At 43.0% G+C, this 23831-nt stretch overlaps 2 protein-coding genes across 2 annotated transcripts in view; both read left to right on the top strand.

Moving 5' to 3' along the window:
• Nucleotides 1-3504, top strand: part of WDR43 (WD repeat domain 43) — a 45551-nt gene extending 42047 nt beyond the window's left edge. Inside the window, exons 17-18 of the mRNA XM_002923645.4 lie at nucleotides 1724-1773; nucleotides 1878-3504. Coding sequence (XP_002923691.1) covers nucleotides 1724-1773; nucleotides 1878-2063 — 236 coding nt within the window. The 3' untranslated portion in view covers nucleotides 2064-3504. The remainder of the gene's footprint in view (nucleotides 1-1723; nucleotides 1774-1877) is intronic.
• Nucleotides 3505-21063: 17559 nt separating this feature from the next.
• TOGARAM2 (TOG array regulator of axonemal microtubules 2) overlaps nucleotides 21064-23831 on the top strand; it is a 61936-nt gene continuing 59168 nt past the window's right edge. The window contains exon 1 of the mRNA XM_034657297.1: nucleotides 21064-21240. The gene's annotated coding sequence lies outside the window, so the exon portion shown is untranslated. The remainder of the gene's footprint in view (nucleotides 21241-23831) is intronic.

The following is a 23831-nucleotide window of genomic DNA, read 5'->3' as shown; positions in this document are numbered from 1 at the left end:
AGAGGTACTTTCATAAGATAATATGTCATTACCAAATAGAATTTATTTAAAGACCGTAAGGCATTTTAGCATCAAGAAATCTAATTAATGTGGTTGCCGCATTAAACAGATTAACAGGGAACAATATATATTAATAGATGGAGAAAAAATTCAGTTAAATTCAGTCTTCATGTTATTACTGATAATCTGAGCAACCTACGAATTTAAAGAAATTTCTCTAATCTCTATCAAAGTTGAGAAGTGTATTCTCATAAAGTCAGGAACTAGATGATAATGTACCTTTTATTGCTTCTGGATATCCTGCCTAGTATTGTATGAAAGAAGTGAATTCTAGAACATTGGACTTGGCAGTTGTTATCCTTCTCAGAAAATGCAGCAGAATCTACAGTTGTACCATCATGAATGAGATACAGAAGCAAGCAAGTTTACTGGACACCAGGATTAGCAAAATGGAATCAATAACATGATTGTCTCAGTAGCGTATCGTATGTCTACTAATGTATGTCCCAGTCAGAAAATGTATCAGAAGAAAAGATTTCATTCACAGCAGCAGTCAAAACTATGAAGTACCTAGAAATAGATCTAAAAAATGAAAGAAAACCTTTATAGAGAAAATGGTAAAACATACCTGAAGGACATAAAAGCATACCTGAATTAATTACTTAGACTTTATTTTTTTCCAGTTTTACTGAGATATAATTAATTACATATAACTTTTTTTTAGGTGTACAACATAATGATTTGATATCTGTGTATATATTGCAAAGTGATCACTGTTATATGTTTAATATCATCCATCACCACACATAGTTGCAGTTTTTATTTTCTTATGCTGAGAACTTTCTTTACTCTCTTAATAGCTTTCAAATACACAGTACGGTATTGTTAAATGTGGCCACCATGCTGTACATTTTATTCCCAGGACTGGTCTTATAATTGGAAGTTTGTACCTTTTGATTTTCCTCATTTCCCCCACCCTCCACACCTCTGGCAACCACCAGTCTGTTCTCTGTGTCTACTGGTTTGGTGTTTTTAGATTGCACATCTAAGATCATACAGTATTTATCCTTCTGTGTTAGACTTATGGCACCTAGCCCAGTGCCCTCGAGGCCTATCCATGTTGTCACATATGGGAGAGTTCCTTTTTTTTTTAATAGCTAAATGGAATTTAATGGCTGAATGTATATCGCATTTTCTTGAACTGTCTATCCAGTCCATCAGTGGCCCTTAGGTTCTTCCCATGTCTTGGCTGTTGTAAATAATGTTGCAGTGAACATGGGGGTGCAGGGGGTGCAGGTAGCTCCTTGAAATCCTCATTTCGTTTCCTTTGACATATACCCAGCAGTGGAATTGGTGGATCACCTGGTTGCTTTATTTTTAATTTCTTGGGGAGCCTCCATAGTGTTTTCAATAATGACTGCACCAGTTTACATTTCTACCAAACAGTACACGAGGGTTCCCTTTTGTCCACATCCTTGGCTTAGTTTCTTAAGATGGATTTTGTTAGGGTTTTGGTACTTGTCCTACTCAATGAGATCTTGGTGGAATAACATAATAAATGGACTTTTATGTAGCTAAGAATATTAATGTTACTGCTTAGATGGATGCTAGGTGAATGCAATATTTCTAAAAGTAAATTCAGGAGTCTGACTCTGTTTAGTTGTTGGGGCTCTGTCCTCTGCTTGTTGATCACAAACTTAAGGTTGGGTTTTTCCCCTTGCAGAATCTTCGGAAGAGGAGTCAGATGACGAAATTGCAGAGAAGGACTCTGATGTGAGTACCTTGTTTCCTGGTGCTTAAATCTGCCTTTACACCCTTGAGCTCTATACGAACGAGGCCTTCATGAATACTTTCCGTGCTTCATCTGTTTCCACCAGGATAACTGGGATGAAGATGAGGAAGAGAAAGAAAGTGAAAAAGACGAGGATGTTGATGAAGAGAACGAAGAGGAAGATGCTGAAGAAAAAGATGAGAATGGGGAGGAGGACAGGGATGTGGCCAGTGAGAAAGAATTAAATGGAGATTCTGATTTAGATCCTGAAAATGAAAGTGAAGAAGAATGAGGACGGAGAACAAGCAGATGGAGCTGTCACCTCTGGCGCGCCTTCCCCAGTGCTGCCGAGTCCTCCTGGGAAGGGTGGTCTCTGGGACCGGCACCAAGGACCCTTGCACATTTCCAGATTCCTCGTGGTGGTTCCCATGCCGTCTCGCTGTCCTGAGCACCCCAGACTTCACTGTGTAAATAAGAGTGTTTTCCTTCAAATGTTAATAAACTTTACACAGCAAATAGACACATTTTCTGCAATGTACTGACATGAGTGTCCAATATATGGTATATTTTTATAATACAGTATCCCAATATGGTTGGTTATAGCAAGAATTGACATAAGTGAAGACACAGACATTTCCCATGTAGGGTTTCAAGAACTGGACATTTGTGAAGGAGTCAGCTCTTATCTCAGGTTGGTATCTTTCATCAGATCCAGATACGAAGCGGCACTAGTGAAAACAATTTTTAATTTGGTACATTTTCATAAAATATGAAGGGATAACTAAAGATTCAGAGTAAAAATGGTTGGGATTTAAAAACTTAAATATCAGTATCCCCAGCTTGTCTAGTAATGGCAGTGATCTGATTGGAGTCAGGTTGAATATTTGGAGTGCTTCCCCCAAACAGCCACTTATTTTTTAAGCTGTCGTGTGGAATATTTTTTTAAAACACAAAAAAATTATGGTAATTAAAAAACTAAAGAATTAGCCATATTAAGGATTTTTCTTGACTGCAAGTTGCCTGTAAAGAATCATCAGTGTATAGATTTAGAAGTACTCATTACCTGCAACTTTTTAAAAAATTCAGTTATAGCTGCTTTTGAAGAGGTTTTCATTTTTATTTAAATTACTAATGGATCAAAGAACAACTGTTTATTTTTTCTCTTTGGTTTTAGATATTAATGATAACCTTGTTGGAATTTTTTTCCAAAGAAAATATTTTTATAATTCAGTAATTTAATGTTTTCCTTCCTTTTCATTACCCACTCTTGGCAGTGTTAGGGTATCTGTTTACCTTTAAAATAATAAATCTGACTCAAGATTTTTTATGTATGTATAAATAAGTATTTTGGTGTGCTACAAAAGCCTTTTCAGATTATCAGTAAAAAAAAATTTTTTTTTTAAATTAAAAGAATGAGCCAGTAATTGTTAGTGCTCTCTAGGGAACATGCAGATGGAAGCTCAACTCTAAGGGAGGGCTGGGGAGATGGGTTTATTTTTACCACCTGTGAATATGTAAAACATGAAACCATTATCTCTGAGGGACTTTTTAACCTTAATGGCAGAACAGAGATTTTTGTGCTTGACTCATAGAGCTGGAGCCACACAAGCATCCTGGGAAAACAAGTTTGAGCCGCTACTGGTGTAATGTACAGTTATATTTGTCTATAAATGGAACTGTTTATGGCAATTTAATACCATTCTCTTTGTAAAGTGAATAAATATTCATCTTTATCCGGTGCTTGTCTTGTGGTATATGTAGAGGAATACAGCCACGTTTGGGCTTGTGTGCAGGTTTCAAGAAAGTGAACTTATTCCACTCGCATTGAAAAGTAAATGCTCTCAGGGTTTGTTGGAAAACTAGAATTTGTAATGAAGTGAAAGAAACAAGTTTGCATTTAGATGCAAACCCCCCCCCCCTCCCGTGGCTGGGTGGGACTTCCACAGCCCGAGGCTGCAGTGGCGCATTGCGAGGACGGAAGTGCTCATCTGCTGGATCCTGCTTTGCGGTCTGTGAGTCTCATTCTCCCCCCCCCCCACCTGACTCGCCCTGAAGGAGTCAAGGACTACAGTGTGTAGGGATTGCTTACTCCTTATTTTTTGGGTTAGACAAATCCAGGGCTTAATTAGGCTTGTTCAAAGACATTTCTGGTTTCAGGGTACTTTCCAGTATGTTGTTCCATTCCTAATTCAGGCAACAACATTTTGTGTGGGTAGGGTTGTCTTTTCTGAGATTAATTTTTCTTCCCAACCTTTTATTTTGAAAAAGTTAACCTTCCATCATCATTAAGGATTACACATTGTATTTGGTTGTGTTATTGCTCTATTAATCCAGAATTCTCCCTTGTGTGTGTGTGTTTCATGATTTTGATGTTTAAATGATTCCACGTAAATTAAGCTGTGTTGGAGAATGTTTTACAGTCTGGATTTGTCTGATGGTTTCCTTATGATTATATTCTGGTTTAAATGTTTTTTGGCAAGAATACTAAATACGTAGTGGTATTTGAGATTAATTTGTAAAAAGTAGTTTTTTGAGTATACATGCTATGTAAGGCTGTTTCCTGTGGAGGTTAACTCTTAGCATTGTACATGCGTTCATTAACAAATATTGATTGATTGCCAACTCTGTGCCAGAGTATATGTAGTTGCTTGGTATACATCACTGAATTCTGTCCTGAGGAGCTGACTTTCTACCAGAGAGATCTATACAAAACAGTGTATAAAGAGTAAATGCTATGTAGTGTGTTAGAGGGTGGTAACTTCTGGGGAGAATAAGTGAAGTAAGGAAACAGGGAGTCTGGGTGGAGGAGTGTAGGTTGCAGAATTAAATACATGATCAGGTTAAGGTTTATTAAGAAGGTGAGATTTGATCATAGACTAGTAGGGGTGAGGGAGTTAGCAAGTGGGTATCTGAGGAAGAGTGTTCTGAGCAAGGAGACTGCTTGAGCAAAGGCCCTGTGGCCAGCACATACCTGTGATTGTGTTGTAGAGAGATGTCAATGAGACTGGAACTGAGGGACAAGGGGAGAGTGCCTCAAGAGGTTAGCAGAGATAATGAGCAGTCAGGTTGCATAAGGCCCTTCAGTCCACTGTAGGGATTGGTCATGCTGTCAGTGAAACACAGTTGCAGTGTTTGAGCAGAGGAGTGCTCTGTGCTCTGGCTTCTGTGTTGAGAATTTCATATCATCCAGGTGTTATGTTGAGAAATTGAGGGACTGCATCCTAACAGGCAGATGACCAGGGTGGTGGTCATGGAGTTCGGTTGGTTTCTGGGATTGTTTTAAAGTTGGAGCTGATGGGATTTCCTATGAGGTATGAGAAAGGAGGAGGAGTCAGGTAAGACTCCCAGGTGTTTTTTCTTAGAGCACCCGGATGGTGCTGTCGGTAGAGTAGGTTTTAGAAAAGTAGATCAGGAATTGAGTTTCAGACATGAGTTACAGATACCTAGTTAGGAATGTGAATACATACCCAGTTGACTTGGGGAAAGGTTGAGAGGGAGGCAGAGATTTGGTATTGACATGTATGTGACAGTGAAGCCACGAGACTGGACGAGCTTCCCATGGAGTGAATGTACACAGGAAGAGCACCCAGGCCTGATGTTCCACCATCGGAGTAAGAGAAGAAAAACCCCAAGGGACGCATCCAGGAGACAGTCTGTAAGGTAGGAAGGATTGACATTTATTTACTCTTCATTCTCTTCAAATCTGAATTCATGACAACCTTCAGCCATGATTTCTTTCAACTGTTAAGTGATGTTCCTGGTGAGTCTTCCCAGGCCGCAGTGGTTAAGATGTCTGCCCTTTGACCATTTGCTGATCCCTTCTTTGAAGGCAACTCAGGCATGCAATTTGTTTCTTTAGTCCAGTGTCGTGGGCTTCACCTTTATGGCCCCTCAGCACTGTCCAAATTGTATACTGGATCAGAAGATGTAGAGTGAGCGGTCACAGCAGTGCAGACAGATGAGCATGCGTTATTCAGACAGGAAGCGCAGTCAGGCACGGAATAGGTGGGGTCAGTCTTCTGTATGGTGCTGGCTGACTTGCCGTGAGAAAACCAGATGGGCTGTACTTAGCATTACTCTGATGCATTTTCATAAATATGTGGATAATTTTTAATGGGAAGGTCATTCTGAGAAGAATAGGGCGATTATAAATGCACTTTAGGAGGTGAGGAACGTCAAATGAAAAACCCAAAAGTTGAGGTCCTTGGGTGGCTCAGTCAGTTAAGCGTCTGCCTTCGGTTCAGGTCATGATCCCAGGGTCCTGGGATTGAGTTGTGCAACGGGTTCCTTGCTCAGTGGGGAGCCTGTTCCTCCCTCTGTCTGCAGCTCTCCCTGCTTGTGCTCTCCTATCTCTCTCTCTGACAAATAAAATCTTTATTTTTTTAAAATTTTATTTGAGAGAGAGCGTGAGAGGGTCAGAGGGAGAAGCAGCCTCCCTGCTGAGCTGGGAGCCTGATGCGGGACTCAATCCTGGGACTCCAGGATCATGACCTGAGCTGAAGGCAGTTGCTTAACCAACTGAGCCACCCAGGTGCCCCTGATAAAATCTTAAAAAACAAAACAACCCCAAAAGTTGAAAATCACCACTTTAAAAATTGCCTGGCATATTGTTTGCAGGTAATAATGGCTCAAAGCGGGAGGAAATACTCTCCTTACTGGCTGCTGCAGTTAGAGGAAGGATTTCCTGATGGAAGTAAGTAGGTGTGAAAGCATTCTGTTCTACCCTCGGCCCCACCAGAGTGTGTTTTCTAGTTAGAGGGGAAGGGGCATGATATCCTGGCAGAGCAATCCCTGATGTCTGAGGCCACTTGGCTGCTGCCTTAGCTGGCCCGGTGTGGTTGCTATGCTCTGAAACTGGGCCAAAGCTTCGCAGGTTCTGAAACTTAGTTTTGTCTTTGCCCTTAGAGTCAATGCAATTTCATAGAGGGAAATCAACCAGGCTTCTAAGAAACATCAGTATTTGAATGGTGTATTTCCAGTGAGAAGTCTGCCTCTCACAGGGAGCAGACTGCTCTTGTTGGGTGGTAACACGTCTTCTTTCTGCGCAGGGAACCACAGAGTAAACTGGCTTTATAACTGGAAGACTGTCTTTGAACCAGAGTGTGGAATTGGAATCAGAGAAATGAATTGGGTGGTCTTACTAGCTGGTGTTAACAGGCAGTGTGCATCTGTATGCAAGGGGTTGGAAACTTGGCTTCCCTGTATGTTGCTCTGGGTCCTCTCGCTTCATACTGATCCTTCTCCTCTTTTTTTTTTTTTTTTTTAAAGATTTTATTTATTTATTTGACAGAGATAGAGACAGCCAGCGAGAGAGGGAACACAAGCAGGGGGAGTGGGAGAGGAAGAAGCAGGCTCATATTGGAGGAGCCTGATGTGGGGCTCGATTCCCATAACGCCGGGATCACGCCCTGAGCCGAAGGCAGACGCTTAACCGCTGTGCCACCCAGGCGCCCCTGATCCTTCTCCTCTTAACAGGACAGTTGCTCTGGTGGGAATGCTGGCATTTGGGGTCTTCTCGGGCATCCACTTAGGACAGCTGGTACAACTATTTTAGGGGACAGCTTTCTCCTGACCGTGGGTCCCATCACCATACAGTTACACCTAGGAAATAAACTTGCTATTTTCAGCCCAACTTTGACTTTGTGTATTATATTCAAGCTAGCAAAATCTGGCTCCTCCCCTTTTATTGTAAATTATACATAAGATGCATTATTTTAACCGATTTCTAAGTGTATGGTTCTGTGGCATTCATTACGATTTACGTCGTGCAGCTGGCAAAGTCAATTGGTGAAATTTGTCGTAGGATCAGGTCCAGGAAATGAAAGGGAGCAAGCATGAATACAGTCGGCGTGCTGTGGAGGGACCCAGCTTAGGGCCAGAAGCTTCAATTCTGGGCCCACACTGCAGCACGGCAGTGATAAATCTACTTAATTTCTTCTTTTTTTGCTCTGTGGCAGGAGAGTCACAACAGTGCTGTCTGTTACAGGAATGCTGTGAGAACCAAATGGAGCAGTGTCTGTGCGACACTGAACACCAGACACCAAGGCACAGTTCTTGGTGAGGAGCTTGTTTTCAGAACAATTGTCAGACATTTTTCCAACATGAGAAGGGAGGATGGGGTGCAAGTTCTAAGGCAAACTCCTTTTGGTCTCTGGCATTTTTAAGAAATTCACACAGCCTTATGGGTAAACACAGACACCCCTCCACCACTTCCACAGGTGAAAAGTAGAATCAGATCGTTTTCCTTTTCTTTAATGTATTTTTAAAATCTGTTGTTTTAAAACTAATGACATCCATTGAGTAAGATTTGGAAAATACCGGGGCACCTGGGTGGCACAGCGGTTAAGCGTCTGCCTTTGGCTCAGGGTGTGATCCCGGCGTTGTGGGATCGAGCCCCACATCAGGCTCCTCTGCTATGAGCCTGCTTCTTCCTCTCCCACTCCCCCTGCTTGTGTTCCCTCTCTCGCTGGCTGTCTCTATCTCTGTCAAGTAGATAAATTTAAAAAAAATCTTAAAAAAAAAAAAGATTTGGAAAATACCGAAAAGCATAAAGAAGGAAAATAAAATTATATTAAGATAACCATTTATACTGTTGGTGTATCTACTTTTAATCTTTTTGCCTGAGTGCACACACAGTTTTCTTAGGAATTGGAATCCTAGTATCTGTTGATTTTACCCATTGTCACATAATATCATTAGTTAGCCTTTGAAATTATGCTCTCTGTGGTTCTTAGTATTCTGCCATGTTATACTTGAATTAAATCTGTTATAAGTAATGCTACAGTGAACATTTTTATTCACATTTTGTATTTCTTTTTAAAAGTATCCTTATGGGGGCGCCTGGGTGGCACAGCGGTTGGGCGTCTGCCTTCGGCTCAGGGCATGATCCCAGCATTGTGGGATCGAGCCCCACATCAGGCTCCTCCGTTATGAGCCTGCTTCTTCCTCTCCCACTCCCCTTGATTGTGTTCCCTCTCTCGCTGGCTGTCTCTATCTCTATCAAATAAATAAAATCTTAAAAAAAAATAAAAGTATCCTTATGAGATTCTTGGAGTAGTGTTACTCAATATATGAATATTCTCTTCAGACTTAAGAAATTTGCTAAATTATTTTCCAGAAAGGTTAGCCCCGCAAGCAATGCTCATGTTTCTGTTTCATTATGAACCTCCATCCACCTGCTTTGTTCATTCCTGATTGTATTTCCCTAGAGTATTGTGAGTTCAGGTCCTTGACTTTGCCTCAAAGGATTTGTCTTATTTATCTGTAAAGGCTCTTTGTATATTAAAGATACTATCCCTTGCCAAACATATACCACAAATATTTTCCCCAGTTCACCTTTTCCTTTCTTGCATGATACTATTTTCCTTTATCGTTTTCTTATTTTTAAGCTTAAAAAACCTTTCCCCTAGGAAGATATTCCTTGTATTTTGTTTTAGTCCTTTTATATCTTTATCTCTTTTTTTTTTTCACATTTCCCTTTCTAGTCACTTGTTGTGATTTATCAGTGCATGTGGAAATAAAGTTGGTGGCAACAGTCATTTTTCAAAGTAAAAAAAATAATTACTATAAAACCTATCAGTACGTTGCATGTGTTTGAGAGTAATTGTTGAGGGGCATATATATGTTAGGTTGTCGTGTAAACTGTTTCTGTGGGTAAGCCATTTGGATTTCTTTTCTGTGTATCTGTGAGATAAGGCTATAACTTAGTTTTCCCCCTACACACATCAGTTTTCTCTACACTGTTGAATACTGTCGCCTACGGATTGAATGTGTGTCCTCCCGAAATTCCTATGTTGAAACCCTAATCCCCAATGTGATGGTATTTGGAGACAGGGCCTTTGGGAGGCAATCAAATCAGGAGAGTGGAGCCCTCGTGGCGGGATTAGTGCCTTTACAGAGAAGACCCGAGAGTGCTTGCTTCCTCTCTCTGCCCTCGCCATGTGAGGGTCACTGAGGATGGCCCTCTGCAGACCAGGACGCAAGTCCTCAGGCACCAGATCTGCCAGCACCTTCATCATGGGCTTCACAGCCTTCAGAACTGTGAGAACTAAATGTGTGTTGTCTAAGTCCCCGTCTGTGGTCGTTGGCTACAGCAGCCCAAATGCACTAACTCTCTCTCTCTCCCATAGACTTGTGCTCCAGCGGTGGGTCCGGCTTGGTGGCATCCATTCTGTCCACCCCTCTCTAGTGCCGGTACTGCAGTAATTTGAACTCTGGTAGCTTTGTCATTAAGTCCACTTTGTTCTTGGTATCTTTATTCCTATATTTTCCTAAATCCTTGTTTGCCTTTTCATTCTTCCCTAGTATTTAGGAAAGATTCTTTGGTTGTAAGAAACAAAAACCCAACCGGAGATAGCTTAAGCAAACGGATGTATTACAATTCCAGAGCGTCTCCGCACACAGGCAGAGCCAGCTGGGCGTCGGGAAGGGATTGCAGGTGGCAGGGGGAAGAAGCGCCAGGGTCTTCCTGAGGGCCCTCATCTGCTGCCCTCTGCGGCCTCCAAGTCTCTCCGTCATTTGACCGCCCCACAGTGCCCGCGGTTATGATATATAATCCGGCCCTTGCTGACTCAGGAGAGCTGGATGTCCTCTGCCTCCCCAGCTCCACTCTCCCGCTTCCTCCATCTGCTCTGTGCCCCAGGAGGCTGAGCTTTATACACTCCATCAGCCCGGCTCCAGGGCTGGCAGCTGGTAGGGATCAGCGGATGGGTGGTCCTGGTGGGGCCTGGACACTGGGAGGCCAGGAGGGCAGTGTTGACTCGCCTGGGGCTCGTGAGCTCCCCGCCTTGCACTGGGGTGGCAGGGGTTTAGCGTTAGCCTGAGGCCGGTGACAGTCCCCTCTCTGCTCTTCCCGTGGCTGCTGTTTAAAGTTCGCTTTGTTTTCTTTGCCTTTGTCTCAGAATGCCTTACCCTCCCCAGCCAATTTCCCCCAACTGGGGCCACACCTTTGTAAGTAGCCCCTTGATGAAACTCTTCCGACACCTTCCGAGTGTGTCCCCTTTTTTCCGCTGGGAGCCTGAGCCGCTCCACACTGCCGAGTCCTGGGAGAGACTGGCTTCGTTTTGTTCAGGTGTCCACCACATCCGACTACCCAGCACCACAGTGGTGACTCCCAGGAGCCCACCTCGGCGAAGGGGACGAAAGTCTTCTGCCCAAAGTCAGGTTCATTGTGAACTGAGCTGTTGTCTACCTCACGAGAGTTTAAGCATTTAAAAAATACATTTAACAAGTTTTAAGTTGTGGTAAAATATACATAGTATAAAATTTACCACTTTAATCATTTAAGTACATAGTATAGCGGCATTAAGTGCATTCATACTGTGCAATCACCACCGTCCATCTTTTGCTCGTCCTGAAAAACGATGAACTTTTTCATCCTTTCAAATTGACAGTCTTTATGCCTTAAACAAGAACTCCTCATCTCCCCTTCGCCATAGCCCCTGGCAACCACTGTTCTCCCTTCTGCCTTTAAATTTGATTTCTCTTGGTACCTCATTAAAAAATAAATCTTAATTAACAAGTAACACAAATACATTCTTGTAAGAAAGGATGAAAACATTATGTATGAGGCTAAATTTAATTCGCCCACCACCTTGGATCTCCTTTCTCGCCACTTGGCAACAGTTACATGGTGAGTGTGGTTATTTTAGAATCTGGGTACCTACAAGTCTTTTTCTTTTTTTTTTAACGATTTATTTATCTATTTTAGAGCATGAAAGAGTGAGAGAGCGCGTGTGCATGCACAAGTGGGGTGAGGGGCAGAGAGGGAGAGAATCTCCAGCAGGCTCCCTGATGAGTGTGGAGCCCCACACAGGGCTTGGTCTCGACCCTGACATCAGGACCTGAGCTGAAACCAAGAGTCAGTGGCTTAACCGACTGAGCCACCCAGGCGCCCCCTCTCCATGTCTTTCCTATGCCTTTGGGTACATACAGACGTGCTCTTAGAAAATAAGTAGCTGCTGCTTTTCTCACGTAAATGGTAGCATACCGTATTCTGCAACTTGCACTCACCTTTATTCCCCAGCATATCTCGGAGGACTCTCTAAGTTAGTAAGCCAGAACTACCTCATTCCTTCAGACTGTCTCAGGACCAGCTGGTGGGGCTTGGGATAGACCAATAGGTTCAGAGATTTGAATTCATTTGAAATATTCTAACATTAAAATGTATTTTTGCCATTTGATAGAAATATCACATGATGACTTATTTTTTTTAAATTGGGAAGTGGGGGCTCTTGCTTCTTTTTTTTTTTTTTTTAAGATTTTTTATTTATTTATTTATTCCACAGAGATAGAGACAGCCAGCGAGAGAGGGAGCACAAGCAGGGGGAGGGAGAGGAAGAAGCAGGCTCATAGCGGAGGAGCCTGATGTGGGGCTCGATCCCATAACGCCGGGATCACGCCCTGAGCCAAAGGCAGACGCTTAACCGCTGTGCCACCCAGGCGCCCCGGCGGGGGGGGGCTCTTGCTGCTTCTACCTCCTCAGGCTGGGGTCAGTGCATTGGAAGAAGTGATTTAACTGCTCCTTAAGGAGTGTGTGTGGCCGAACATTCCAGTTTGGGTAAAGTAAATCAGATGTTTGCACAAAATACTTACCAGGCCGTTACCTCAGGATCGAATGACTTTGTGTGTTTATTTAGGACTCCAGTAGGCTAGGGGAGCACTGGGGTTCTGCATAGGTGAGAATCTTCAGCGGGAAGGGATATTTTTTGCCTCTCTTCTTCCACAGCTGGGTGCTTAGTGCTTTGCACACCGTTGATTGCATTTGACACGCAGTACTGAAGGTCCCTGGGATTGCTACTTCCCGCACTTATAATTTAGGGGTGGGGATGAGTAGGGAGATACAGTGGAGCAACTAATTAGAAAACGAGTGGAATGAAGTAATGTCATTTCCTTTTACAAGAGAGGTGCCATGGAGGTCATGAGAAAGGGGAGACAAACTTTTCCCAACCAGGGATCAGAATGACTTTACTACACTGACCCAGGCCTGAGGGGAGGGTCTTTAGGAAGCAAGAACAATGAAAGTGAGCAGCAAATAGATGCTTAATAGGTGCGTTCTAGAAACTTCCAACACGAACACCTTAAAACTGAGATCCTTCATCAGTGACGTGTGGGAGACTATCTACTTTTAAGAAACCAAAATGAATTTTGAGGAACAGAGAGCCTATGGCAAAATTTTCTCAGGTAGTCCCACATGGTCCTTTCTCCCTCACTCGACATTCAGGGTCCAGGTTAGAGTGCACACGTGTGTTGCTTATTGCCCTTGCTTGAGTTTGCTGAATCCAGTGGGTGCATTTAGAACCAGGACTTTGCATTTTCTCCCATCCTCACAGGCCTAGTCTGGTTGCCCTGGTTCCTTTCTCAGCTTAGAAGGACAACATCAATATAAAAACAACCACTAGGTGCCATCCTTGCTTTGTGCAAATTTCCCAACTGTCTTTTCTGGGGTCCAGGTCCTGAAACAGTCTGAGTGTCTCAAGCCCAGCAACACGTATTGTGAGAGGGACCCAGAAGTGAACCCCTATTTAGAGGAGGTCGAATCCCCAGGTAGTTGGCCCCTTCATACAGTGGCCATGGAGTAGGTAGCTGGTCGACCCTCTTCTCAGACCTGCCTGCCCTCCCCCACCCACTGGACCACAAGCACCTGCCTGACAAAATGCCCAGCTGACAGGACAAGCAGCAGTCTGTAGGTGTCGATCAGCATAGGAAGTTTGAATGGATGTTTCCCTTTCTGCATTTCCCTCCGAAGTGAAGTAATAATGATAAAGCCACAATCAGAGAAAAATCACCTATACCATACATCAACTGCATTAGTCTTCCCTATAGAACCTTGTCCATGGAAGCCATGATTTTACACTATGGCAGTAAAGGGAAGGGGGTAGAATTTTTCCATTTCTTCTCCCAACTTATAAAAATTTCAAATATACAGAAAAGCTAAAGAATAGTGTAATTATCTGTATGAACACTGCTTACATTAAATCATTGTTAATATTATATTTTACATCATCTATATTTGTGGGCATGTTTATTTTTGCTGATGTTTTATTGTTTTATTTTTAAAGATTTTATTCATTTATTTGACAGAGAGCACAAGTAGGCAGAGCAGCGGGCAGAGGGAGAGGGAGAAGCAGGCTCTCCACTGAGCAGGGAGCTCGATGTGGGGCTCGATCCTAGGATGCCGGGATCATGACCTGAGCCAGAGGCAGCTGCTTAACTGACTAAGCCACCCAGGTGCCCCTTTGCTGATCATTTAGAAAATAAATTGGCGACGTCATGACACTTCTAAATACTTCATTGTGAAGTTCCTAAAAATTGTGACCTCCAACATAATCACGATACCAATATTACACCAAAAAAATCAAACAGTAATTCCCTAATGTCGTCTCATGTCTAGTTCATATTCCGTTTTTTCCAGGTGTCCCCCCAGTGTCTATTTATTTATTTATCTTTTATTTTTTTTTTTATAGCTGTCTTTTTTCAAGTCAGGATCTAGTCAAGTTTAGCTCATTGGATCTGGTTAAGTCTTCTTTGGTTACTTTTGCTCTAAAACAGTCTCTTCCCTTTTCCCTCTTTAGTTTTTTCTATGACAGCAACACATTGAAGAGACCAGGCCAGTTGTCTTGGAGAATGAGACACATGCTGGATTTGATTGTTTCTCTGTTGAGGGTATAACTCATTCTTCTATCCTCTGTGTTTTCTATAATTTGGATGTTACATCTCAGTACTATCCAATAGAATTTTCTGTGATGATGGAAATGTTCTCTGTGATGTCCAATATGGTAGTCACTAGGGAGATGTCATCAAACGCTTAGAATGTAGGCAGCATGGCTACATTTTGTTTAATTTTATTTAATTTTCATTCATTAATTTACATTGAAATAGCTACATGTGCTAGTGGCTATGGTATGGAACAGCACAGATCTTATTTTTTTTTTAATTTTATTTTATTATATTATGTTAATCACCATACAGTACATCCCCAAGCACAGATCTTAAGACTTAATCAGATTTGGGTTTAATAGTTTTCAATAAGACATCAAAGAAGACACTGTATAGTTAATATTGTAACACATCAGGAGGTGAGATAATGACACATTATCTCGCTATTGGTGATGCTCGTTAAAAACAGAAAAACCAAACCTTTATTGAGGTATAATTTACAATCAATAAAAGCATACATTTTTAATGTATAGGTCAATGGGTTTCAACAAGCGTTTACACCTGTATAACTGTGGCATGATCCAGATACAGGAAATTTCCATCAACCCAGGAGTTTCCCTGGTGCATCTTCATAGTTAATCCCAAATGTCACCTTTCCCATAAGTCTGAGGCCACCACTGATAGGCTCTCTGTCACTGTGGAATAGATACCTTTCCAAGAGCTTCATGTAAATAAAATCATAGAAATGTACTCTTTTGATTCTGCGTTTCCAACGAAGGCTACTCAGCAAAATGTTTTTGAGATTCATTGATGTTTTTGTATGAATCTAGAGTTCGCTCCCTTCATTGCCAAATGGTGTTCCCTTGCATGGGTATGCCACAATTTGTTTATCCCTTTTGTTAATAGAGATTTGGGTTGTTTCTGGTTTAGCATTAAAAGTCAAACTTTCCCTTGGCTGCAACCCACAAATTTTGATAGGCTGTGTTTTCATTTTCACTCAGTACAAAACATTCTCTAATTTCTCTTTTCTCTTGTGAGTTCTCCTTTGACTCATGGATTATTTAGAAGTGTGATTTTTAATTTCCAAATATTCGGGGATTTCCTGAGGATCTTTCTACTATTACGTTCTAACTTAATTCTGTTGTGGTAAGAGAACACTTTATTGAGGCTTGTTTTATGGCCCAGTACATTATCTACCTCAGTGAATTTTTCTTATGCATTTGAAAAGAATGGGTATTTGCTATTGTTGGGTAGAGTGTTCTATAAATATCAGGCTGGGGCACCTGCGTGGTGCAGCTGGTTAAGCGCAATTCTTGGTTTCAGCTCAGGTCATGATCTCAAGGTCATGATGTCAAGGTCGTGAGAGTGAACCCTGCATTGAGTCCCCCACTCAGCACGGAGTCCGCTTGAGATTCTCTCTCTCCCTCTGCCCCTCTCACTCATGCTCTCTCTCTCAAGTAAGTAGATCTTTAAAAAATATATCAATTATGTCAAGTTGTTTGATGGTTTGTTCAGGCTTTCTACTTTTTGTGTCTACTTATCAATTATTGAAAGAAGTCTATTCAACTAAGTTTTTTTTTTTTTTTAAGATTTTATTTATTTATTCGACAGAGATAGAGACAGCCAGCGAGAGAGGGAACACAAGCATGGGAGTGGGAGAGGAAGAAGCAGGCTCATAGCAGAGGAGCTTGATGTGGGGCTCGATCCCATAACGCGGGGATCACGCCCTGAGCCGAAGGCAGACGCTTAACCGCTGTGCCACCCAGGCGCCCCTAAGTTTTTAACTATAAATATGAGTTTGTTTTCCCAGTTTTTGCTTCATGTATATTAAGCTTTGTTATTGGGTACATACACATTGAAGATTGCTCTATCTTCTGGATGAATAGACTTCTTTGTCATTGTGAAATGTCTCTTTTTACACCTGGTGACATTTCTTGTCCTAATGTCTATTTTGTCTGATATTAACGTAGCCATTCCAGTTTCCTTATGCTTCTTATTTGCATGATATAAATCTTTTTCCATCCTTTTACTTTTCACCTATGTTTTGAAGTATTTTTCTAAAAGATTTATTTATTTTCGACAGACAGAGCAACAAGCAGGGTGAAGGGCAAAGGGAGAGGGAGAGAGAGAGACAGACTTCTGCAGAGTGTGACTCCTGCTGAGTATGGAGCCCAACATGGGGCTCCATCTCAGGACCCTGAGATCATGACCTGAGCCGAAACCAAGAGCCGGCCACTTCACGGACTGAGCCATCCAGGTGACCTGCACCTACCTGTGTTTTAAATTTGAAAGTGTATGTCTTGTAAGCAGCTTGTAGTTGGGCCTTGTTTTTGATTTGAATGTTTAGACTCTGTCCATTTACTATAGTAATCAGATGATTGGGATTAAGTGTACTATTTTGCTGTTAGTTTTCTATTTGTTTCCTTTGCTCTTTGTTCCCTCCTTCCCCCCCTCTTTAACTTTTGGTTGATTAGTATTAAAAATTCCACTTTATCTGCTCTGCTTCTTTGTTTTCTTTTCTTATGGCTCTAGGCTTCCGTGTGCATCACAATATGCGTGACCCTGTGAGTCCCTAGTGAATTCCCTGAGTTATCAACAAGGACTCTCCCTTCTGGCAAGGTAGAACTTAAATGCTGTGTGAGTTCTGGGATCTGCTCTGCTCACTGTTTCCTGGTAGCTCTTTGTCTGACCTCCTGGGATTGCACTCTCCACATGCGCATCTTGGCATTCGGTAAAGACTCAAGGGCATGCCTGGGCAGAGTTTTTTTAGAGCTGCTTTTCTACCTGCCTCTCTCTCCACCAGAACTCTGTCTTGCAACTTCCAGCTGCCTCTCTGAACCCCCATCTCCATAACCGCAACACAACCCGATGAGGGTTCCCCTTCCCTGCTCTGTGATCTGGAAGGTGCCTCCAAGCAGAAAGCTAGGATTCCTTCAGGCCTCACTACTTCCATTTCCTTTCCCTGAGGAATCACAGTGCTGCCTGCTGTCCAGTGTCTGAAAATAATTGTTTCATATATTTTGTCTGTTTTTCTAATTGTTTATTGTGGGAGGGTAAATCCGGTCTATGTTATTCCATCATGTCAGAAGGAGAAGTCTCATTTAACTTTTGAATATTGATCTTTTTTTATGTGGCTACATAGTCTTTATTATAGTAATTTAAAAATGCATATAAATAATCTATGTTCATAGTAGAAAACCTTGAAATACCAATTGAAGTAAAAATCATCCATAATCCCCTTCATCATAGAGTAAGCAGAAATAATGTTTTAGCATATATCCTTCCAGACTTTCCTACGTGCATATGTATCTATAAATATAAAAATAAGACCATACTATCCCCACCACAGCGATGGTTTATAACATCTGCCTACTCCCCAAGAACACGGGAGAAATGGCGCCCATTTTTCGTCCGCACTGTGACAGCTCATGGGTTTCACAGGAGAGCCCTACTGCATTTCAGAGGCATTTGCTAGACTCCAAACTTGAGAAATTTCACGTGTAAAAGAAAACCATCTTTGTTTTTTTGTTTTTTAAAGTCTGCAAGTTTGCAAGTGTAAAACTTTACAAGAGGAAGATTTTATTTAATGAGAAGAGAGGGGGGAGAGAAGCAGTAGGTTAGATGTTGCATTATTAGGCCCCCAAGGGGCTTGTCCTCAAATGTATTGTTTGGGCAAAGACAGAGAACGTTTTTTTTAAAGATTGTCAGATTTCAAGAAATTTGTCCAAGTCTGGACTGTTTATCAATGTGGATCTTTGATTTTTTTAATTTTTATTTTTTAATTAATTAGGTAATTAATTTTTTATAGTACATCATTAGTTTTTGATGTGGTGTTCAGCAGTTCATTAGTTCAGCACCCAGTGCTCATCACCACACGTGTCCTCCTTAATACCCATCACCCGGTTACCCCATCCCCCCACGCACCTCCCTTCTGTAACCCTCAGTTTGGTTCTCAGAGTCCAGAGTCTCTCATGGTTTGTCTCCCTCTCTGATTTCTTCCTGTTCAGTTTTCGCTCCCTTCCCCTGTGGTCCTCCATGCTATTCCTTATGTTCCACATATGAATGAAACCATATGGTAATTGTCTTTCTCTGCTTGACTTATTTCACTTAGCATTATCTCGTCCAGTCCCGTCTATGTCAATGCACATGGTAGGTAGTTATACTTTCTGATGGCTGAGTAATATTCCATTGAATATATGTACCACATCTTTATCCGTTCATCTGTTGAAGGGCATCTCTGCTCCTTCCTCAATGTGGATCTTTCAAAGTTAAAAAGAAGAAACCAAATAGGCCACACTGCTTAAGAACTGTAGGCATTAGAGCTCCGCAGCTCTTCTCATGACATCGCCTACGCTGGCCCTATCCAAGGCGGCCATTGGCTAGCCCCGCGTGCCTTTTCCTATGAAGAAATTGAGTAAGGCAAAAGCTTTGGTGTAGTGTGGAAGACCGGGCCCCTGGCAAGCCCTTGCCTTCCCGAGTATCCATGTCCTCATCCACAAAGGAAGGTGAGTGCAGTTCTGAAGGTGGCAGCGAAGCTACAATACAATAAAGTTCCTAATGTGTCCCGTGACCGCGTGTTCAGTAAGACCCTCAGAGAGGTTATAAAACTAGCTCTAGACCATACAGCCGGCAGAACGCCAAGTACCAAATCACTTCTTCTGACCCTGAGTACATTCATTCCCCCATCTTTGTCTATTTTCCAGTTAGGGCCTCTCTTTAGATTGTTATTTTTGCCCATAGTGCTGCAAATGCTCTGTGCGGTCACTTTGGCATCTATACTCCGAGATGTGCTGTGCTGTCGTAGACGTTCTCTTTCTGGCTCTCTCTGTCACTCTCTGACTCTGTCCCCCCCCCGCCCCCGGCCCGGGAGTCTTCCCTTTTTCTTAGTGCGTCTGTTTGGTGGAGATGAGACCATCTTTGGCCTTTATACCTTTGCCCTCCTCCTCTAAGTGGCACATCCCAAGGAAAGTGTGCATGCTGGATGTGTTTCCGGGGAAGCACTCCCCCGTGACCCGCGGGGTCCTTGGAGAGTCATTGCTTTGTCAGTGGTCATAGGCAGCATCTCAGAGGGTTCCCCAAGCAGGCTCACCCTGCCTCTGGGGTGGATGAGGCCATCTCCCAGTGGTCGTGTGAGCTCCGAGAATACCAGCCTGAGAGAAATACAGGCCATTTGCTCTTTGATTTCAGCAGAAGAATGTGCCATTCCTATATGCAGCAAGAATGACAAGTGTCCATCTCGGGTTTATGAAGCATCGGGATACTCTGTGCGCAGAGAAGCCTCAGGAGGATTCTAGCTGGGCTTGAGGAGTTTTGCAAGGTTTGGAATGCACAGCATACTAGCTCCGGGGATTGAGATTTGCCAGGCAACCTTTGGTTCTGGTTTTAGCCCCTTGAAAGGTGAGTAGATTGGGTCTGATTGCCTGGCAGGATGTGGGACACAGCAGTGGGTGCTGCAGATGACTCAGAAGCAGGGGGGTTTTGGGCGAGGGTGGGCACCTTTCCCACCTGCAGAAGTTGGAAGCTGCAGCCTTTCTGTGGCCAGTGAGGCAGGACATGCCCACACTGGTGGGGCAGATGAGGATTCTAGAAGACTAGAGTCCTAAGGGGACTTGGATTATTAATGCTAGTGGCTTCTTTTTGTACCCATAACATTTTGAACAAAATGTGAACAAAACAAATGAACAGAAAACTTAAAAACCAAAAGTTTTGGAACTAGATAGACCTCTTTTGAATCCAGATTCTTGGGCTTCCTGCCTACGAGATCTTTGGTACATGGCTCTCTGCTTAGGTTCCTTATCTTTCCTGCGGAATTAGAGAGAAGCCATTATGTGAGAACCAGTGTAACCGCTCTGACATATAGGTGATTAGCGAATGCTAATTTCCTTTCTTTTTCTCTTCCCTAAATTGGATTAGCTTTGACATAAGCAGGGAAAATATTTTTATTCCCATTTTAGAGATGAGAAAATGGGGTACAGAGACATTTGCTGACCTGCACAAGGCCACAGGGACAAGCTGGGTCAGGGTCCCCAAAGTCCTGGACGGGACAAGGTAACTGCTAGGGAACTGGCTAAGCTAGGTTTTGATGCTGGCCCTACTGCCGCTTGCTGGATTGTTGTGGGGATAAATGAGCTAATGTCTGTAAAGCGCTTGGACTGGCAACTAAGGGGTGGCTCTGATTATTAAATGCCCCATTACAGGGCCTACTCCTAGGAGCTTGTTTTTGGATATTTTCTTTGGGCATTCTGGGAGGGTGTCCTTTAGAATTCTGGGTGTCCTGCATACTAACGAGGGGTAAAGGGAGTTAGTCAGTACCCATCTCTGTCACAGTGCTTCTCCGTGAGGGCGTGTGTACCGCAAGGGCCTGTGTGCATGTGTCGGTGCCGTGTCAGGACCTGGGGTGGGCTCCCTGAGCAGCCGCCCGCTGGTTGTCCACTCCATCAGTGGACCTGAGCTTGCGTCAGGCTGTCCGCTGGATGTGTCCCTGCGTGACTGTGGTTCAGAGCGAGCTTGCTCTTTATATTCAACTGGCAACTGACAGGCACCCTAAATTGATTCATATCCATGGCAACTGTCACCCGGGGGAACAGTGAGAAACAAGAGTCTCTTCTTTCCATCTCCATCAAACAGAGCTGGTGCCCAGAGACCAGCAGGCCTGGCTGTCCTTCGGGCCGGCGCTGGAGAGGAGGTGGGTGTCTCCCCCTCCTCACCGTTCCCCCCACGGCGCCCTGGCTGACTGCTCGTGGCCTGGACACTGCAGAATGGGGCCTGGGACTTCTCGCCTTTGCAAACGCCCCTGAAGCCTGGCACCTCAGGTAATGGGTGGGAGAGTTGGGGAAGTGTTCGTTAGTTGTGGTCTGGAGGGGGCCGAAATGACTCAAAAAGCTTGCATTTGTGGTAGTTTAGAGTTTTTAGAGAGATGGGTGGTGATGTTTGTGGGGGAGATCCTCGGTTGACTTTATGATGGTAGGAAGACATGTCCTATGTCTCTTTTATATCTGCTGTAAGGTATTTTTTTCTCTGAGAGGTTTTTCCTCCTCTTCTGCTTCTGATGACTTTTCTGGAGGGATGTACTGGTGTTCTGGTACCAGCTGGCAAGGGAGATACACACCTTGACTGATCTGAACAACTTTCTTGAGATCTGATTTGTCTTGATGGTCCCAAGAGGTAAAACATGATTTGCACTGAATTATAAATTCATGATTCAATTGGGCTCAAGTTCTGGGCTAGTTGACCTGGAAACCTTGAGACAGATCAGAACTTTGTTTTGTAACATGTGTTCTTCAAAACTCTGGTCCTAAGAAATATTTCATGAACAAATAGGTGTAAGTTCCCATAGATCTAGAAATTGCTTCATACAGTCTATGGTCACGTATATTTGGAAATCACTTCATACTGTACCCCTTATTGGAGCATTACAATACATAGAACACGTGAAAGGTCCTGAGACACAGTCTAGTTAAGTAACTAGTTCAACATTATATGAGTTCATGTTTCCCAAACTTCCTTCACTGGATGTTTGGGTTTTTTGTTTTTGTTTTTGTTTTTTTTTTGTATTCACATTTGTTCCACAAAACACAACTGGGGGATGGCTGGGCTGGAATTCCTTATATATTTCAGATTCATTCTATGGTCCATAATGTAGCTGGAATGAAACACAGAATTCACCTGAAATGCAGGGGGCTGCATTTCACATTCCAGAGTCACGGAGCTATAAATGTTCTTAGTGGGGTTGGGGAATGGGAGACCGGGTGGGGGGAGGCTGGATCCCCAGGATGCATCTGGGAAGGATGCTGTCTGGCTTCTCCTCACACATTCCTAAAGGTAGAGAGTTCACCTCTTCCTGGGAAGCCATGTGTTAGAGAACCAGGAAGTGTAACCTCCTGCACACCCAGTGAGTAGCTCCCTGACCTCTGGAGCTGGGCAGCCACGCCCAGTTTGCTGCTGCTTGTTATATCCCTTCAGTGGCTCAGTGGAACCCTCACTTTCCCCTCGGAGTTCATTTTCCACAGTTCCTTATATGATGTCACGGCCTCACTGTCATGTTCTCATTCCTGTGGATCGAGTGTAGTTTGCTGATCTCCTTCCCACAGTGTGTGAGGAGAAGCAGATCTGAACGCACACTGGACGTTTCCCCTCAGAGTCTGGAGTAGCACCTGCCCCTAGTCTCTGGTCTAGAAGGGGTCGAGCTCTCACCTGCTTGCCTTTCTCCCAGGGCAGCATCTTTTAGGTGTAGGTTCTTTGATTAGATGGTCCACGCCACACAGGTCCACGCCAAAGATGTGATTTGTATTCACATGGGTTGAATTAGGTGTCACCCTAGTGAGGAAGATTTGTTAAGACTTTGCGTTTTAGTCATTCTGTTCTTGGCACAAGAGTCTTTGGATAGAAAGTCCCAGCAAGCAAGTTGCCTTGTCATTTAGGAAACTGTCAGCTTCGAGTAATAGAAAACCGTCCTTGAAATGTCTTAACAAAAGAACTTTACACACACACTAGTTGGTATTTGATAGTAAGGCTTGTGGGTTGGTTGACCCAGTGGCTTAAAGTGCCTCAAACATACCCTTTCTCTTTGTCCCTTGACGGTAGTCCAGTTGTGTGAGCTGTGTGTGAGGATTTTCAAGGCTTTGGGGCACTCTGTTGCACCCTACGTGTTTGCCCTGCTCCAGGGAGAATAGCCATTTACCTATATTTTTACTCTTTCCTCATTCCTGATGTCTCCAGTCCTTCTTTTGTCATTTCCATTCTCTTTGAAGAACTTCCGTTGGCTATTCTTCTAGGGTAGGCTTGATGGTGATAAATTCTTAGTTTCTTTTGTCTGAGGATGCCTTGATTTCAGTTTCATTCCTGAAGGATGTTTTTGCTGGGTATAGAATTCTGGGCTGACAGCTTTTTCCTTTCAAGATTTTTTTTTCTTTGTCTTTAGTTTTTTGAACTTTGATTGTGACATATCCTGGAGTGGATTTCTTTAGGCTTATTCCATTTGGAATTTGCTCAATTCTTGGATCAGTGGATTAAAGTCTATCACTATATTTGGAAGGCTTTCAAGCATTATTTCTCTGAACCCTTTCTTAGCCCCACACTTTCTCCTCTCCACTTCAGTAGTACAAGTGTTAGAGCTGTGGTTATAGTCCCACAAGTCCTCCAGGTTCTGTTCCTTTCTTTTCAGTCTGTTTTCTCTCTGTTATATGTATTGGGTAGTTTTCTATTATTCTCTCTTCAAGTTTACTGATTCTGCCCTCTGTCATAGTCATATTCACATTGAGTTGTTTATTTCAGTTATGTTTTTCGGTTCTAAAATTTCAAGTTTGTTCTTCTTTATATCTTCTATTTCCTTGCTGAGACTTTCAACTTTTTTATGTGTTTCAAGCATGTTCATCAAAGCTTGTTATGATGGCTGCTCTCAAAT

Source organism: Ailuropoda melanoleuca, chromosome 4 (assembly GCF_002007445.2).
Source record: "Ailuropoda melanoleuca isolate Jingjing chromosome 4, ASM200744v2, whole genome shotgun sequence".
NCBI classification, from domain to species: domain Eukaryota; kingdom Metazoa; phylum Chordata; class Mammalia; order Carnivora; family Ursidae; genus Ailuropoda; species Ailuropoda melanoleuca.
Note: the sequence above shows the minus strand (reverse complement) of the source record. Positions and strands in the feature narration are given on the sequence as shown.